Genomic DNA, 19,904 nt, shown 5'->3' on the forward strand with positions numbered 1-19,904 from the left:
TTATTTGTTCTTTTTATACAAACTTCCTTCCTAGATCTCCATAGAATATCAACTCTTCCGACTCTGCCAGTTACCAAGATGGTCGCCGAGGTGAAGAAACTCTGGTTTCCGCCCGAAAGAACTTCACTGAGCTGTGCGCGTGCGCATGACCCATCGGCAGGGTGGGCAAAGACGCTTCCGCGCCTGCGCTCTGCGCCGAGGTACCTTGGCTGGTACTCTCAGAGGGCAGCTGGGAGCAGAGGGAAGCATGTCTGCACCATTTGAGGAGCGAAGCGGGGTCGTGCCTTGCGGGACACCCTGGGGCCAGTGGTACCAGACCCTAGAGGAGGTGTTTATAGAAGTCCAGGTGCCACCGGGCACTCGCGCGCAGGAGATCCAGTGCGGCCTGCAGAGTCGGCATGTGGAGCTCGCTGTGCGGGGCCAGGAGATCCTCAAGGTAGGGACGGCCCTTCATCCCTACGCTGTGTCCCAGCCCTCGAGAAACTGACCCCTAGTGTCGGAGCCAAACCGTACCCTGGGTCCAGTTGCCTTCCCCGGGGCCACGCTGTAAAATTTCATTCCCATGGCCTTCCAGGGCAGAACTTACTTAATAGTTTGCCAAGGGAATTTCTCTCGAGCCCTTTTGTCATAGTTATTATTCCACGTGCTAGTGGGTGACTAGTTCCTCTAGCCTCATTAGGAGAGAACTTTTAGGCCCAGAAGAGAAAACGCTCTTTTTCTGGTAGATTTCTCAGTACTTCCTTTAACAAAGCTGTCAGATGCCCAGAGTTACCATGGGAACGTTTGGAAGATGACTTGGAGGAATCTTGTGAATTCCTTACCTCTTTGTTCTCACCAGGGTCGACAGGAGTCCGTGCCACAGATTGGCAAGAGTTGAGAAAAAAGGTTCCGGAGAAAACGTGCCACACACACTTAGGGCAAATATCATAATCTCTAGAGCACAGGGGAACTTCAAAAAAATTATCTATTCCAACCCCTACATTTTGTAGATGAGAAAGCTGAGGCCAAGAAAAATCCCGGATTATCCTCAAATCATATAGATATTGTCATAGGATAAATTTAGAGGTGGAGGGGATTTTAATCTAATTCCTGTATTTTGGAGATAAGGAAATTAAGGTCAAGTGACATAGGCTGTAATTAGCAGAATGAGGATTCAAATTTAGGTCCTCTTAACACCTACATAATCCAGTGCTCTTTCCACTGCCTTATGGAAAGTCCTTTAGTCCTGTAACTAGTTCAAAATATTCAATTTTCAAAATTCTTAACCCCCTGCACACACCTTTTCAGAAATATCTACATATGTGTAGAATACTCAGGTACCATTGCGTGCCCTTCTTATAACTAAGGATGTCTTCCTTATCTCTCCAGATTAGAAGTGTCAAATAGCAGGGATCCAGATTAAAATGTAATTGAGAAATATTTAACAAAATAAATAAAAACACAACAGAACATAATGTTTTTATGTGATTTTCTAAGTCAACATGCAGTCAGAATGGATCCTTGTATACCATTTGTTAGTGGCCTGAATTTCTGTTTGAGTTTGACACCACTTTAGATGGTCCAACTTGAATATGGATTTAATTATCATCCAGATGCAAATGACTCAAATCTTTATACTTAGCTCTTCAGTCTCACAGCTGCTTGTTGGACAGCTTTACCTGGTTATGTCTCCCTCAAGACCATTATATCCACTTTAAACTTCCTTCCAAAACCACCTCCTCCAAACTTACTTTTTTTATTTTTAAACTTTGCCCTATATTAGATTTGATACTAATGCAGAAGAGCAGGAAGGGCTAGACTTTGGGGTTAAGTGACTTGCCCAGGGTCACATAGCTAGGAAGTGTCCGTGGTGAGATTTGAACCCAGGATCTCCCAGACAAAGCCTCCAATCCACTGAACTACCTAACTGCCTCTGAACTTATGACTTGGAATCTAACATCTACACAATACATTATATCTCTGTACCAATTTTTTTATTAATGGAAAAGGCACTTCATGGGACACAAGACAATTGATTGTTTTCCTTGAAAAAGAGTGCTTTAACTCAATCCATGGGATGAAGTTAAATTTCTTCCTTAGTCTGGACATATAAGATAGATTAAGGATAATATCTTATCAGTTTAGTACTTAGCTCTAGGCTTAATACGTACTGGGTATTTAATGTTTATTGAATTGAATTTCCCAGGGTATTCCTTTTCAATTTTTTTTAAAAACAGGACCTTGAGCACTGCATAAAAGGGGGGCTGGGTATATAAAGTGCACTGAATTATTACAAAATTCTATGGCATTTTTGACCTTTATGGATTTACATGGCATCTTGAAAAGTTTCCTTATTTTAAAAACTTGGGAGATTTTGGCTTCTTTCTAAATGTTTTCGCAGGTAAAAAGGTTCTCACTTTTCATGTTTTTTATTCTGCCAAGTAGCAGTAAAATAAAGGGATTTTGGTTAGTTTTCTTTTAGAAACATTTTTACGTAACCAGAACTCTATAAATCTCATAACTTGACTTATCTCTTTAATACCTATTCTAATTATAGCTTTTACCACAGACAACTGTTTATTAGTAAAGTTATTTTAGGAAAGGGAAGGAAGCCTGGGGCATCCTTTCTCTTGTGTCTCAGTGATAGAAGTTCTCTGGATTAAGCTTGAATTCCCATGTTCATTTCTTAAGGAATATTCAAGCACTAATTTCATACAATTTAAAAAGATAATCTTACTAGTTTACAGCTTTGCTCAAGAAGTAACCTGAAATATCCATCTGCTGAAAAACAGAATGTCTTAGTTTTAGAATTAGGAACATTATTTTATTTGCTTCCATCTACTTTGTGTTAAGCATAATTTCAGAAAATGGGGGGTTCAATTCATGTGTACCACGAACTTAAAATCCTGAATTTTCCTCAGCTTTCTTATAGCCCATTCCTATGTATAGGATTTGAATAAACTGTTAAAAATTTGATGGCTTAAAAATAAAAAAAAGCACTTATACTCCTAATTGATCTGAGTTCTCATTGATCTGTGGATATTTTCTTCAAAGATGCAAATCCCAATCCATCCACTCTTATCTGTATCTCCTAAATTAACTCCATATGGTCCATCCAAAATGCTGAGGGCCTTCCCCAACTTCCATCCATTACTATTATATCATTGCAACAGTACAATCTAATCTGCCCTGATGGCATATTCCTAGTAATATGATGAGTCAATATCGGCATAAGGCAGTGTTTTATTTTTATTTTTGTCAGGACTTGTGATTTCATTGGTATAGGGATCCTCTAGTGAAGAAATTCCCTTTACTAGGGCAAATCTGCAACTGTTATTCAACTTAATCTCAAAAGAGTTACTGGGGCACCAAGAGGTTAAATGACTTACTATTTACATAACCAGGATATGACAGAATTTGAAACCAGATCTTCCTCACTCTAAGGCTATCTCACTATTCATTATGCTGTTCTGCCTCCCTGAAACAATATGGAAGGGTTGAGAAATCACAATGCATATATTAAATCATGTAAACTTTTTTTAATTGATTTTACATATTCAGTGAACTACAACATTTTGGGGCAATCTTGCAAATTTCTCTTTTCAGGGCAAACTCTTTGATTCTACAATAGCTGATGAGGGAACATGGACATTAGGTAAGGATATTTGCTACATTTGAAAACTCAATTTGGCATCCTTTTTTACATATTTTCTGGATCAGAGGTCCCCTTACCCCCTCTAAATCGTATCATTTTGTCCTTGTATCTTAAAAAATATAGCAGCCGAAGTTTATTGAAAAAAATCTCCCACGATAACGTGAAGGTTTTTAAAAGCCAAATCCAATGATAAATTATAATTTCATAATTTGTCATTTTTTTCTTAGAGGACAGAAAAATGGTTCGTATAGTTCTTACCAAGACAAAGAGAGATGCAGCAAATTGTTGGACCTCTCTCTTAGAAACTGAATATGCAGCTGATCCATGGGTACAGGACCAAATGCAAAGGAAACTTACCTTGGAGAGATTCCAGAAAGAAGTAAGTTATATGAATTTATGAAGTCCTGAATTAAACATGTGCTAAATCTATATAACAGCTCTTACTATACATACTAACCTTTGAGCTTTTGTGGAAAGTCTTTGGAAAATTTGGTGCTTTATTCATTTTACAAGTGTTCATTTATGTACTACCATTTACTAAAAAACCTCTCTTATAAAGTTCATTTAGTCCAGATATATCATTCAGCCAGATTTTGGTGGCAGTTATCTATCAACTTCAGATCATTTTCTTTCTCAAGGACTTCAGTATTCTTCCTTTCCATCCCAATTCCTGTTCTAATATTTGATAATAACTTCCATATTGATATTTCCTTGGTAATCCTTGCTTCCCATCAGCCTCAGCTCCTTTGATTTGTACCTTTATTCCACCTCAGCCACATATCTAGTCATACCCTTGGATTGTGTTACCTCCTCAATCCATAACTTTATTCCTCATCATCTATTTTTACAGTTGTCTCTGTACCTCATCTTTCTTGGAACTCCATCTCTCTCGTTTTTCTAGATTATTACCCCAGTTTTGGCCTCAATTGCCTCCCACCAAAAATTTTTACCCAGTTCAACTTTACATTATTCTCAAACCCTTGAGTCCCTTGCTCTGTTTTCTTGTCATTGCATCAATGCTTTCCAAACTCTATCTTTGGATTACTCTTATCATCTACCATCTTCTGCTTGCTAGTTGCTGAACTCTAGAGAAAGTCTTAAAACTGGGCCAACTCAGTCCAAGACAAATTTGTTACTCAGTCTCAATTGTTGTCCACAAATCTTTTTTCTTTTCTAATCAGGTTCTCTTCCTTTGTCCACATCAGCTGTTCTAAACCACTTTCCATCTACATCATCATCTTTCTCCCTCTTCTCAACAAGATGATTTTGATTCTATTTTGTGAGTAAAATTTAGGCTATTCTTCTGTCTTCTCATCTCCAATTCCAAATCATCATCATCCCCTATCCGTGCAACTGCTGTAATCTTAGAGAATGAGGTGGTCCTTCTTGCCAAACATGTACCTTTAACCCCAGCTTTCAGTCTGTTCTGGCACTTTGTCCCTTTAATCTCATTCTATCCCTTAATCTTCCATCTCTTATTCACTGACTCCTCAGCTAAACTGTCCTCTAAGTCTCAATGCCTAGCTCTGTTATCTTCTGTAATCACTCTTGCCGGTCTCTTCAGTTTTTATAGGTTTATATATCATTTTTTTGCAGGTTACTCCCAAATCTACATATCCAGGCTGCTATATTAACCATCTGATAAGACATTGGTACTTCCTTGTTCATAGATAAATCAAACTCATCACTTAACAATCAAATTAATTTCCTTTTCCCTTAAACTAACACATCACAACTTCTCTGTTTTTGTCTAGGGCACCTTTGTTATCCTTTTGGTCATCCTGGTTAACCTGTTATCTACTATTCTTTACTTTCACCATTCCACTCCCCATCTATCCAGTTACCATGTCTTGTCAGTCCACTTTCACATTTTTCACAGAGATCCCCCTTTTTCTGTTTTAAATCACAGCCACACTTTAACAACCTTCTCACTTCTCACCTGGACTGCTGTGAAGATAGCTGACATAAAAGTACATATCTGACCATGCCATTTCCCTGCTCATGAAGCTCCAATTGCCTCCCTATTCCCTCTGGGAGAAAATATTCTGTTGTTTGACATTTAAAGGACTTTACTATCTAGTTCCAGAATTACTACACATTATCTATATATTACACATTCTGTAATTTTGCCAGACTAGCCTATATGCTTGATGTCGCATGCAAAATTCCATTCCCTTTCTCTTGCTTTGCCTAAGATGCTTCTTCCATTCTTGGAATTAATTTCTTTTTCAGCTCTACCTTTTAGAAATCCTTACCTTCTTTCAAAGCTTAGTTCAAATGCTTCCTTTTCCCAGTTACTTTGTATTTCTTTTGTATATATTTTGTAACTACTTCCATATGTATATGTTTAATTTGCTTAATTTTTGTCTTTTTATCCCAAGAGCCTAGCACAGTGGTTTGACTCGTATTAAATGCATAACAAATGCTTGTTGATTGCCAATATCTCCCCTATCCTTTAAAAACCTTCAGTTATATTGCCATCCTTTCAGGTTGTATAGCTGCAGTCTTTCATCAACTCTTAGAAATGGCTACACTGTTTCTAACATCTCCAATCAAATTTCTCTCTAAAGTCATCAATAAGCTCTTCATTGCTAAATCCAATGGTTTTTCCCTCTGGCCACTGTCTGGATTCTCTTTCAGGGTTTTCATGACTGTTTTATCAATCCTTTCCAGGATCATCCTCCCCATCCTAACTCATGTGCATACACATTCTGGATCATTCCTAAATCCTCTTTTCTCACCCTACTTTCTTGGTTATTTGCTTAACTCTCATGAGTTCAACTGTCATCTCTCTGCAATTGACAACTAAATCTATAGGCCTAGCCTTCAACTCTTACCCACTCAAAATACTTCAGTGGCTTTCCATTGCCTCTAGGATAAAATTAAAATTCTTCAGTTTGGCATTTAAAGTCCTTCCATTTTTGCTCCAACCAATGTTTTCAAGCTAATTACACATTACTTTCTTAAACCTTTCAATCAGATTTACTTACCTACCCACCTCAATTCTATTCTACCATTATTCTCCTCTCACTTCTTCATTGGAACCCCTTAGGGCTTCCTTCAAATTTCAGTTCTAGTACTCCATACTTTGTATACATTATGTATTTACAATGAACCTTTGTATCTAGGTAGCAGAATGTAAATGCCTTGAGGGCAGAAACTGACTCACTTTTATATTTGTATCTCTAATGCCTAGCAGTGTCTGGCTCATTCTTTAATTGAATGCTTTTTATCATTGTACACAAACTTTATGTAAAAGTTGTAAATTTAGTAATCTCTTCACTCCTTTCAGAACCCGGGTTTTGACTTCAGTGGAGCAGAAATCTCAGGAAACTACAGTAAAGGTGGACCAGATTTCTCTAGTCTTGAAAAATAAAAACTGCCATTTTTCACTGTTCCATGGAGCCTAGAAGATGTTGCCAGTGTAAAAGGAATGGATTATGTGATAGAAGAAAATTTCACTTGCTTACACAACTGAATGAGAATTGTAAAACATTTAAATATGACTTCAAAGAATACATTCAAACTGTAGTTTACATAGAAAACATTCTGAATTTCAATGGAAACTTTTCTAGAGAAATGGTCTTTTTTTGGACTTTGCTCAGCAGGACATTTTAAACAAGTTTTGAACTCTTATTAATTTGTTATGCAGTAGGCCATAATCATGTAAAACTCAAGTGTGCCTTCAGGGGAAATTAAGTTTTTCTTTGGAAAACTGTAATTCAGAATAACTGTCAATAAAGCTTTCTAATTCCCACATGGGATAGGTGTTACCCACCAATTTTAGAGTACCAAAGGGAAATGATTAACTTTAAACATTCCAACAGGTGTTGGATATTAACAGTATATTAAATGGAAAAATAAAGTCTTATTCCTAAACTGTCATAATATTCCTATGAAACTTAGTTCTATTTTAGTTTCAAATAAGTTAAATGCCTTTTAATACTAAACATTTTTTTATGAGCATAAGGGGAGTAGCTTAAAAAATATAATGTAAATACAGCATCTTTATAGGAAATGTAACACAATAAACAACTTTAGCCATCAATCATTAGCTCCCTTTGGATAGACAGGGGTAAAAGCTGTCCTGTATAAGCAAGAACATTGTAATTTTGTTGTTTCTACCAATTTACTATTTTATGAAAATCAGATTGTTGATATTTTTTCCTATAATTTTGTATAAAACTGTAGTATCAAGTATTTGGATGTAATTGATTATTTGGGAAATAAGTTGGGAAATCAACAGAAGCCAAAGACACTTTTCTACTCCTTTATATTTAGATTGGTAGGTAGGTAGAGGACCAAGGCCCAATCTTATTTTATTTTCACTATAGATTATCAAATGATTTACAAGTAGACATTTGTTCTTAGCAGTGAATATTAAAGTTGACCAGTGTAGAGAGCCAATTACCAGGCTCTCTAGGTCTATAGTTTACCTAAAACAGATAACCTGTAGTAAATTAATTTACACACACACACACACACACACACACACACATACTCTTTATAACTTTTGGTATATTGGTATTCTTTGTAATCTTAAAGATTTTTTGTTCATATGAAAAACTTTTCAAGGGTCCAAAGGCTTCAATGGATTGTTAAAGCATTCAGAACAGCAGGTTAAGAAATCCTAACCTAGAGTGATGTTATATGATTTTAAATGATCCTTTGAACTCCAAAGTTTAAAGATGCTTTGTTATCTATAGGTATTTGAAGGGTTGTCACTTGAAGGTTCTAAACTTTTACTTATTTTCAGAAGTCAGAAATAGGAATGCTGAAGTGGAAATTACAGAATGGTAGAATTTATCTTATAAGAAAAAAACCATACCAGCGCTATCCAAAAGCAGAATGAGCTACTTCATTTTAGATTACCATTATCTTTTCTGGAGTTATTTTAAGCAGATCCTTCAAATACAAATTGGATTTGATTACCTCTGAAGTTCTTTACTAAAATTCAGTGTGAATTACTTACCTGTGTACACATAGTTTCACAGAGCTTGGAATAGCAGTTAAGATATCTGACTCCCAACTCAAATCTTCTTTCCTCTATACCAGAACCTAGTAGAAATTATCTGCTTTATTTTGTTCTTGTTAGGTATACCCATGTAGCAGTTTGGAGAAAATTTGAACTACATACAAAACTTCCCAGACAATACATTTCAATAGTTTTATTGAAAGGTCACTTTCTTAGTACCAGAGCATAATGGTACTTTGTTAGGTTACTTCAGCCAACTTAAGTTTGCATTGATGAGTTAGAAAGAAAATTCTTCAATGAATCAGGTATTTAGGAGTAACTGAAGAATGCATCTGCAAAATGCTTTACAAAATGAAGCAAAAGACATAGGAGACATACTGTGGTTCTTTGGTTTGTCTTTAAAGGGAAGTTTTTTCCACAACATAATGTCAAAGGGAAATTTTAACTAGTTATAGCTATTGTGGAAGTTAAGCTATATATTACACTGATTATATGCTCTCCCAACACTAATGTCAATTTAGATTCATTAACCTACAACTAGCCGTAAGTGCTCTATCACATAATTAGTCAAATTGCTGCTTACTTGAATCTGTATAGACAACTCACTTTAGTCTAAGTTAAATTGTTATGGGAGCATTATGACAATAGCATACCCTATATGTGTTGCTTTTAAATACAAAGCTCTATACTAACAATCCAGTTTCATACCAATAGTAATTTTTATTTAAAAGCTTTAGTGTTAGTATTAGCATATATTGCTTTAGAAGGGCACAGCTGAGGTTTCAGATTGTCAGACTATGAGAGTTGCTTGTACAAATAATTTTTTTCTAAGGGGCTAGATAGAGATAAAAATTGTTCTGTATAAAATTTTGTATCCCTAGGATAATACTGACAATCACTTAAAATTTAACAGATCTGTTTACAACTTTAATAGACTTTTATAATCAAATTTAAATGAAAAATAGGCAAAAAAAATCTTTAGAATTATTGGATTATCTAGTTATGTAAGGCCTTAACGAGGTTGTTAAGCTGCCTCAAAGACTAGTAACCCTTACTATACTAAAGTGCATCATACCATTTTTGTCAAGTTGATCTGTTTTGATGTGAACTTGTATCACATTTCAAATAACACATCAATTAAAGTCAATCATACCTTGCCATTAAATACTACCTATAATCGGCATACTGATCCAGATACTACTAGATTGGATCAATATTAACTGTCAATTCACAGTACAGTCTCCTGTCCTTATTCTACATTAGGGTTTCACATTTGAGCTTTAGTTTTTACAAACACGCTTCAAAGGGGATCATAATTTAGTCCTGAACACATTTTCAACTACAGCATACATAATCAATTTACAGCTATAGCCTGTTTTCCCCTCAAGTCTGAAAACATCAATGCTAACCTAGTTGCTATGTTTCAGGCTTCACAGCTTAAATCCATTCTAATATTGGAGTCCACAGTTCTCATGTGAAATAAACCTTCAAAACAGCTGAATTTCTTCATAAGAATCCTATTGAGACAAAGGAAATAAGTTATTAGAAGTCTTAACAAAGTAATGTAGATAAAAAATTTTAAAATGACTTCTAAAAGCTTTAGAATCACAAACTATTTCAAGAACTTTAATGATGGAATAATTTTTCTTTTAAATATGGGGAAAAATCACTTTTCTACTTCTATCATAAAATTTTACAATGTGGGAAAAAGATGACTTCATGAAAAAATATTTTAAAGTTTCAGGAAAAAACAGCATGTTTATAGTTTATACATTATGGGCATAGAATATTATCTGACAATCTGGATTATAACTTTTTGTGATATCTTGGGCACCTCTAATTATCTAGGGGTTTAATGAAAACTCACAAAGCACGAATTTATTTTTATTTGTTTTAAACACTAGTTAAAAAGAACCTTTGATGGGAGTGAGGGGATGAGAGAGAAGAGGTACTACATAAAGAAGATCCAAAAATCTATCCTGATGATAGCTCTTTATTCCCTTAGTAGGAAGTATTATATTAAGATTAGTAGGGGCAACTAAGTGGCTTAGTGGCTAGAGATCCAGGCCTGGAGAGAGGAGGTCCTGCCTAGCAGTGACTAAGTCACTTAATCTAACTGTCTAGTTCTTGCTGCTCTTCTGCCTTGGAACTAATACATGGTATTTATTCTAAAATGTAACAGTTTAACCAAAAAAAGATTAGTATAAAGCAAATAAGATTTGTTGAGTGAACTATATTTACAGGTGCATTTGTCTTAAGTTTATGACCCCCAAAAATGTAGCTTTTCCATGGTTCTAAGCTTCTGGTTCAGAAAGTTCTGGTTCACTGAGGGCTATAATGAAAAGCTTTGAAAAGGAAGGGACTTCAATCCAGAGCTTTAAATTACATTAGTTACATGCATATATATATAGAGAGAGAAACAAAGGCATGCCACTTAGGTTTTTCACAAGTGAACATCTTAAGTAATTTCCATTTAAAAATTAAAAACAAACTATTTTGATGAAAATTTTACCGTTTTGTTCATGTTTAGGATTCAAGATTTTTTTTAAGAATGTGTTTTCTATGTTGCATATTTAGTTTATCATTTGTAAAAAATGCTGAAGGAAGCTGTAGTAAACTTATTCTGCTGATCTTATTTAAATGCCAAGCCCAAATACATCAATAATATAGAGAAGACAAAAAATAAAACAAAACTTCTCTATGGCAGTGTCTTACATATAGTTGGGCTCTCAGATCACCAATATCTTTAAAAGGAAGGTCAATGTCTCCTTAGTTTTCTCAATCCAAACTATTTATAAAGTTTCTCAAATGATATATGAACATGTAATATAATGATAATTAGCATTTAACTCCTAAGTGGAAGGAAAATTATGGCTCTAATAGATTCTTATTTATAAAATAATAGAGAAACAAATTACCAATTAAGACCCAGTTTCAGGGATTGTTGGAAGATGAGTGATTTTGTAATAACTATGCTTCAACTGACGTGCAGTACGCCCAGACACAATCCACTTCAACTTCTGAACATTTGGTTTAGAACACTTGTTTGATGAATATTCAGTTAGGCACTTTGCTACAAGTTCCTGCCAGAAGGTCAGATCTCTGCAATTTATCTGCATAAAAACATTTTAAACTCATGTTGAAATATTATCATGTTTTTTTCTCACCTGAAAAAGATAGTTTACTTAAATTTCTACTAAATATACAATATTCCCTTTGCTTTAAGAGACATTAGCAAATGGTCAGCTTAATTATATGGATCTGAGCAAATGATAAAAATATACCTTGGAATGTTTCTGAAGACATTCTATTCCTTCCGTCAATTCTATAAATTTCTGTGCTTGGACTTCTAGTGCAATTATAGACAATGCCAATACAGAAGGCTAAAGAAGATAAAATTTATAATAAATGTTACATGTAAAATTAGGTTTACATCAATCGTTATACTCTTAAAATACTTACCTTTGCTTTAGAAAACATAATCCTACAGTGGCATGCCTTAAGCTGAGCTTCTAGTCTCTCAAAACTCAGGTTCTTTCTCCTTAAAAAAAGAAATGAAGTAAAATTATCTCTACATAATCAATCATCATCAAAAGACAGGAAAACTATCATAAACTTTTAATCCCAGCAAGAAACAACTAATGGAACTTGCTTCTTTTAAAAATGGTATTCAGTTCTACTGACATTTCTGAAAGTGACCAAAAACAAAATACATAAATATTTATTACTAGTGTCTAACAGTCAAATAAAGCAACCTCATGGCACAGAAACCAAAATTATCCTTTTAATTCTTTAAAAATGCTATGCAGTTTAGGTAGGTATCCACTGAGGTTTTTTTTTCCCCCCTCTGACTTGTGAAAGATCCTAGGTTGGTAGTTTAGTTTGGAGATGGAAAATTTGATAAGGCACAAGCTTTTTGATGAGAAGGCCCAAAGATTATAAATCAAGGACTATACTATACTACTTTAGCTTCACATTTGTTCTTTTAAATGGAAAAGTAGCTAATAGGCAGAAGGTTAAATAGTAACTTGTCAGTTATCTTTTTATTATTAAAATGTATAAATGATTACAATTGTTTTATAGTATTAATGATCAGTTTATGGGAAAATGTCATATAAGACTCTACTTTCAAAAAATAGATTACATACCTTTCAAATGGTAAGTTTTCATGAATGAGTGAATAATAGAGTTGCAGAAACTGAAAGGCAGTAGTAGCTTTGACTTTCCAACACACCTTCTCCAATACAATCTTTTCCATTCTCATTAGATCAGAAACTGTGAATTTATATTGGCTTATTCGGATCAGATCAGTGGCTAATGGGACATTTCTCTCCTCCTCTGTCGACTTCACAGCCAGATAGAAGCAACTTAATCCCACACATCCAAGATGTTTGGGCTGTACCTACAAAATAATCCAAAATATTCAATCTCCATTTTAAAATCAAGAATCAATGTAAAACGTTGAGTCTCCATAATTTTAAAATAAAATACATTTCAACATTTCTAAGTAACTTTCATAATGATTATCCTTTTTAACAAAGAAGGCAAACTGGATTCAGCCCCTATATGTCATATGCTTTCGATTATTTTTTCTAACCATAATTGACATATTTAAGTAGTTCCACTCATATTCATCTGCAGTCATCCTCATCTCCTATTTGGATTTTTAAATTGATTTGGTTAGGAGAAAGTATAAGCAGTAACCGTGGAAGACAAATGACTTGTCCATTAAGGGATATAATCTGTATGACCTTTACATTATTATCACTGTACTCTGATGAACAAAATTAACAAATCAAGAGAACATTCTGAACAGTAGGCTTCATTCATGGAAACTTTTTGAAACAAAGCATTTTTATAAAAAATATCTTTTCTGGTCAACCTAGAAATAACAATTTAGTATTATAATAAAACATAACATTAGAAAGTAATAATAATTAGTTGAACCACAATTTACAAGTTTTCATTTGTCTTTTCGTAAAGAACACTATTTTTACACTGAAAGAAAGGTGCTATCCCATTTTAAAGACTTGGTATTCACATCAGTCTATTTAAGTTTTAATTTTCTGGAAAATATTTTTCTGCAATTTAGATTACAAAGTATATTCTTCAGTTTTCACAACTATAAAGTAAAATTGTGACCCCAAAGAATCTAGTAATACTTATGAACAAGAGCAATCATATATAGTGTTTACCTGTCTCACCTCCCAGTCTCTGCCAAGTAAAATCCTACTATCTTTAAATGCCTCAATGATCCCCCAAATCAGATTTGATACCTCCCTCTTCTGAATCCTTGTAGCAATTACCTTAGCACTTCTTATGGCACTTATCCCAACATTATTTGAGGCTCACTTATTTTTCCATACTATATAAACTCATTAAACTTTTGCTCAACTTTGTATCTTCTGTAATTTGTGGTAAACAATAATTTGTTGAATGATTTGGTAAGTAAAATGCCAATCTTTAAAAAAAAAAAAAAAAACAACAGGGAGCAGCTAGGTAGCTGATTGAGAGCCAGGACTAGAGACAGAAGGTCCTAGGTTCAAATATGGCCTCAGATACTTCCCAGCACCTGTGTGTCCCTGGGCAAGTCACTTAACACCCATTGCCTAACCCTTATCACTCTTCTTCCTTAGAACCAATACATAGTATTAATTCTAAGATGGAAGGTAAAGGTTTAAAAAACAAAATCTTGGGTTACATCCTGAAAGTTAGCAGATTATTTGCATTTAATGAAGTAGGCAGAAAATTAACAAATGAGGATCCTTAATAAGACAAGTCATTTTACTTATTTGCCTACAGACAGAAAGGGGCAATGTGGTGCACTGAAAAGAGCCTTGAATTAAATGACATGTGTTCAAATTCTATTTCTGATACTACTTGTGTGATAGGGATTTTTACATTTGTAAAATAATGAGACTGAACTAAATAGTCCTTGAGGTCTCTTCTAGATCTGTGACCCAATGAAATTTGCAGAACCATCAAGATTAGGACCACTGTCTCTCAATGACTGAAAATGGTCATACAGCCAAAAAGTTTTTAAGGAGAATAAAGTGGAACGATTTGGAACTTTGTGAAAACGTATGGGTCATCCCATAATTCTTTTTTCTAATCCTGGTATCTCTCTCAAAATGTTTATATTTTAACAAGAGCATAAAACAAAAAGTCAAATACACCATAGCTGAATCCAATAGCAATTCTGTTCAAATGAAGAACTGAGTTACTCAGAAAATTCTCAAGTTAATATTAGTTCTAAATTATTATCCAAATTTAAGCATTACTAATTATGGGTCAACTTTAATTTTTTTGAAAATAATATTAGCGAATGGTATTAGTAGTGTTTCAACAGAATGATGAAAGAAAAAAAGTCAAGTTCATAAAACTAACATTGTGTACATTTATATTTACATATGTATGTAAATATAAGGGACTAACTCATCCCTTCTCCTAATAGAATACAAATTACTGAAAATCAGGGCCTGTTTTGCCTTTATCTCTATCTCTAACCTGGCCTAACACCTGGCAGGTATTTTACAAATACTAGCTGAATGATCTTGGCTACAAATCAACTCTTAAGTATAAACAATTTCATCTCTGATATTCCAAATCAAGTAGCATTCAGTGTGAGATACTTTAACACATACCTTCATTTTGGACAGAAATCTGTCCAGTAAATTCACAGCTAGAGAAAAGGTCTCTGTGTCAAAACCAAAGAACTGAGTTAGGCTAAGAAGGTCTTTCACTTCAAAGTCCCTCAGTCTTGCAGTCATCCGAAGGCCATTATCATGAGCAGATTCAATTAGTCTCAAGCCACAGACCTTTGGCTGACATCTGGACTCCTGTTCCAACAGAACATTCAGCTGGTGCAGCAGTTTCTGAGCTTCAGTTGTTACCAGTGCCTCTATCATCTATATATAGTGCAAGACCCAGAAAGGAGCAGTAAAACAGGAGGTCAGGGAGAGGGTAGGGTGGGGGGATTAGAGGAGCTCTTTCCTAGGTATTGCTAGGGGTCAGGCCTTCTCCCCAGGGGCATTTACTTGGAATGGGGGTGGTAGATGTTGCAGAGGAGTCAAAACCTTCAAAGCTTTTCATATCGACTTCCTTTTATTCCCAACAAGTCACCACCCATGGGGCGGGGCGAGACACGTGTGCAGGGAGGTGGGAACCGCCTCCACTTCCACCTGGCACTGACATGTCTAGGCTAGTGTTCCCACAAAGAGATACTGGGGGAGGAGACATAATAGTGATGAGGACTGGAGAAGTAAAGAAGATAAAGGGACACGGGACTCTGGAGGGAGTGGGAGGGGAAGGAACAGGACTGGGAGAGAGGCTGAAACTAGGGGTGAAGGGGGGAGGTTAGAGGGGCAGGGTGGAACTGAAGGTGAGAAAGAGAGAGGATGGGGAGCTAGGGAGAAACAGGGCTGGAGGAAAAGACAGATCGGGAACTTTGCGGGAGGAGACCGAACTTGGTGGGGAGGGACGGGAATTGGGGGATAGAAACAAGGCCCTAAGGCAGGGAGTGTAAGGAAAAGAGACTAGAGATTCGTAGGAGATGGAGCCGTGAAGTTGGAGTGACAAGAGACCAGGGACTCAGGAGAGCAGTGGGGAAGAGAACAGAAACTGGGGTGCAGGGCGGCGCTGCATCTGTTGCATTTCCCAAATTCAGAGCCTCCTCATTCCCCACCCAGCTCGGACATCCCCGCTCCTAGGTTTGCAAAGCCGTCCACTGTGGCCCCCGGCTGCGTCCCTGGGCCCATCCAACTCCGTCCCACCAGTTCCAAAAGTCTCCCAACTGCTCCAACCGCCGCCAAGACCAAGGCCGCCCCAACCCCTCACCTTGAGCTCCCTGCGGTGACTCTTCCTGGGCAGCAAGCCTCCCCCCCGGGGCCTGTCCTCTCCTCACCCTGAAAATTAGTCCAAAAGTCCCGGACAACGCGGGAACTATATGGGGGAGAGGAGAGGGGCCCGGGGGGGAGATGATGGAGGGGGTCTCCGGGGCAGCAGCGCCAGCGAGCCGAGAAAGCTGCTGGTCCCAGGCCGCGGAGCGCTGAGGCGGCTGCTCAGGGCCCGGCTGGCTATATATGGGAAGGTGGGGCTTTCCCGGTGGGGGAATGGGGCGGGGTTGGTGTGGGTGTGTCCTACAAATCTTGGTGCCGATTGGTGCTCCTTGTCGTATTGGACAGTAAGAGTTTAGTCTTGACTGGCTTAGGTAGGAACTAGGGCGAGGGGGCGGGAAGAGGGAGAAAAATCACCAATCACAGCTCTGATTCCTTCAGCTTCAGCTCAAGTTTCCTACTCTCAGAAAATCGCGCCCCGCCTACCGACAGCCACACCTACCTAGGGACTGAATATGAAGAGAGGTGGAGCTAAGAGCCGCACCCACCAGCCTCTCCCCTCGATCTGGTCCCTGGATTCGGCCCTGATTGGCTGAATCTAGTTCCAGAATTCACTGGAAGTTTCCTGTTAGGGCAAAAACTTTAGCCGTAGGCTATTCTAATTCATTGGTCCAATAGTGGTTGTCTTAGGTTTTTATTTATTTTCCCAAAATGTAACCTAACCTTTGATTTTCATACTGTAAAGAAGGAATGTAATGAAAGTGCATACTGAATGAATGAATGATTAAAGCACTTATTAAGCCCTTACTGTGTTGCAAGCATTGAGTTAAGTAAGCCCTGGGAACATAAATAAAAAAGCAAAACTGCTCCTGAGCCCAATCTAATTCAAATTGGGAAACACTATACATATAGGAGAAGTCAACTGTGGGAGTCAATAGAAAGTTTTGGTGTTCTTCTGTGAGGGTTTCTGGTGCTATAATATGTAAAGGGCAGACAAAACCCAGACTTCCATAGCTTCAGACAAGCAGAACATCAAAAAGGCACTGATAACTTTGAGATGATGCCTTTTGAAATTTTACCTATAATTCTGAGATGGTTTGGATATGTTAACCCTAAGGAGGCCAGATAGGAGTTTATCTCTTCTCTCCAAAACCCTCTATAATGAGACATCAAACTCCTGACCCCCATTCCAGCACTCTTCCATCTTTTTGGGGTCCATGCTACCTAGTTCTCCCAATTCCAATCTGTGGTTATGTGAATAATATTATCTGCCTCTCTTCTTCCCCGTTCCCTCCCTACTATGTCTGCCTTACTTCACCATTCCATCCTCTGTTCTTACACTGTCTCCCTTCTGTAACTACTTATCTCTGCGCCTTCTGTGGTTATTAAAGTGTGATTACTTTTCTGTTTCCTGTTGCCTATTATGGTCTTTCCCAACAAGTACCCAAAGAATTGGGTTGCCTGCCTCCATTTCATAATTTCATAAATTAATTATTAATTTAGTATGTATAGTTCCAAAATTTTTCATCTCTTCTCAAACCTCTCACAGCTCCCAAACTATCCACTCTCTTAACTGAGAATGTTGCTTCATGTTGTTTTAGAGAAATAATTGAGACCATTCTCCATGAGCTTCCTTTTCTCCCATCTTCTTTGTCCCATAACACTATGATGCCATTGGTCACTATCTCTGTCTTCACTTTTGTCTCTCTTGATGAGGTAAGCTTACTCCTTACCAAATCTAATCCCTCTTTTTCTTCAAGTGATCCTATTACATGACATCTCTTCTAACAAATTGCCCCACTGCCATTTGCAGTCTATCACTGATTTTCAATCTCTTCCTGCCTCTTGGCTTCTTTCCTACTGCCTACAAACATTCTCACTTCTCTCCTATTCTGGACAAAAACAAAAACAAACAACCCTCATTTGATTTTCCTATCAATGCTATCATCCAATATCTCTTCTACCCTTTGAGGCTAACTTCCCATGTACTTCCCCCAATTTCTCTCCTCTCCTTCTCTTCTTAACCTCTTGTATTTCAACTCTAACCTCATTATTCCATCAAAGCTGCTCTCCCTGAAGTCACCAATGACCTTTTAATTACCATATCCAAAGACCTTTTCTCAGTCTTTATTGTCCTTTACCCTCTAGTTTTTCATACTATTGATCATTCTCTCTTCCATGACACTATTTCCTTTCTATGTTTTTAGGACACTGAATCTTTTGGTTTTTCTCTTGCCTATCTGACATATCCTCAACCTGCTCTGTTGGATCCTCATCTAGATTATGTTACAAGAGTCCAGGAGAAAGATGATCAGGGCCTAACAGTGTGGTGACTATATGAGTAAAAAGAAGACAGACATTAGAGATGTAAAGGTAGAAACAATAAGATTTGGCAACCTATATGAAGGGAAAAGTGGGTAGTCAAAGATGATGAAAAAACTTAGGGGACTGGAAGAAATATGGGTATGTTTGGAGGAAAAGATAATATAATGCTATCTGAGACCAACACAAAATCTATCCATGCCTGTTCATCCTGTGTAACTCATTTTATTTCTCCCAGAATGAAAAAGGAATGGGACTCTCACCAGTCACTCAAAAAATGCAGAACTCATTCTTAGAAGAGCCCACAGATAGCCAAAAAGTTAAGGGAGAGTCAGTGGGTTAATTTTTTCCCACTAGCACAATGAATGAATGAAGTATGAAGAGATTTCTGTCAAGTTGGACAACTACTATAGGTTAGGTTATAGCTACCTTAAAAAAAGCAAAAGTAAAGAAGCTGAGAACTTGAATAGCAGAGAGAGAGAGCAGAATGACAGAGTTTGGGGAGGCAGGGGAGTTATACTTGTGTAGGAGACAAGTTTCACAATTAGCTAGTACACTGAGGGTGGTATTTTACTTATCTTCCCCATCCTCCAATTGGTTACTTTCATACTCTTTGGGATTAGGCTACAGACCCTACTGTTATTTTAATGGCTATCACTTTAGAGATTTTTAGTTTGGTTTACCACCCAAATATAATCCTAATCTCTTGGCTTTCCTATATCCTTTGAATAATCAGTTGGTGTATATTATTAATTTTAATTGTACATTATTTCTTGCATCCATCTCCTCTCTATTGATACCTCAAGCACCATGATTGAAGCCTCACCACCTCCAAACCACCTTCACATTTAATCAGTTGCCTAATTGTTCTCTATAGTTAGTCTCTCCCTCTCTCCAACAGTTCTTGTTCACAATTGCCAAATTTAAATTTGTAAAGCAGATCTGATTGTGTCCCTTAATCTCTAAAGAAGCTTAAGTATTGTCTCTAAGATAAAACATAAGTCTTTCAGTCCTTAATGATCTTTTTCACCCTAATCCATACTTATTTCACATGATATTTTCTCCTGTACTTGCAGTCCTAGCCAAACCTGTCTACTTGCTATCTTTGTACAACCTCCCATCTCATACCTTTGTGGCT

The 19,904-nt window shown here is 36.8% G+C and overlaps 2 protein-coding genes across 3 annotated transcripts; one reads left to right on the forward strand and one right to left on the reverse strand.

The window, feature by feature from the left end:
• The first annotated feature begins 194 nt into the window (after window positions 1-194).
• On the forward strand, window positions 195-7,826 carry NUDCD2 (NudC domain containing 2). Of its 2 annotated transcripts, XM_044661716.1 has the most exons (4): window positions 195-436; window positions 3,586-3,634; window positions 3,862-4,013; window positions 6,927-7,826. In XM_044661716.1, the coding sequence occupies exons 1-4, from the start codon at window positions 248-250 to the stop codon at window positions 7,008-7,010; spliced, it is 474 nt and encodes a 157-aa protein (XP_044517651.1). In that variant the 5' UTR covers window positions 195-247; the 3' UTR covers window positions 7,011-7,826. The 2 variants fall into 2 exon arrangements, with proteins under 2 accessions (XP_044517651.1, XP_044517652.1); XM_044661717.1 differs by lacking the exon at window positions 3,586-3,634 and having other exon boundaries at window positions 211-436; window positions 3,864-4,013.
• Window positions 7,827-8,787: 961 nt separating this feature from the next.
• On the reverse strand, window positions 8,788-16,644 carry CCNG1 (cyclin G1). The gene is made up of 7 exons (XM_044661718.1): window positions 16,446-16,644; window positions 15,254-15,517; window positions 12,758-13,011; window positions 12,072-12,150; window positions 11,894-11,992; window positions 11,528-11,722; window positions 8,788-10,126 (listed from the first exon to the last, which is right to left on the reverse strand). Exons 2-6 carry the CDS (start codon window positions 15,515-15,517, stop codon window positions 11,531-11,533), a joined length of 888 nt encoding a protein of 295 aa, XP_044517653.1. The 5' UTR covers window positions 16,446-16,644; the 3' UTR covers window positions 8,788-10,126; window positions 11,528-11,530.
• Between the last annotated feature and the right edge of the window lie 3,260 nt (window positions 16,645-19,904).

Source organism: Gracilinanus agilis, chromosome 2, assembly GCF_016433145.1.
Source record: "Gracilinanus agilis isolate LMUSP501 chromosome 2, AgileGrace, whole genome shotgun sequence".
In the NCBI taxonomy this organism is placed as follows: domain Eukaryota; kingdom Metazoa; phylum Chordata; class Mammalia; order Didelphimorphia; family Didelphidae; genus Gracilinanus; species Gracilinanus agilis.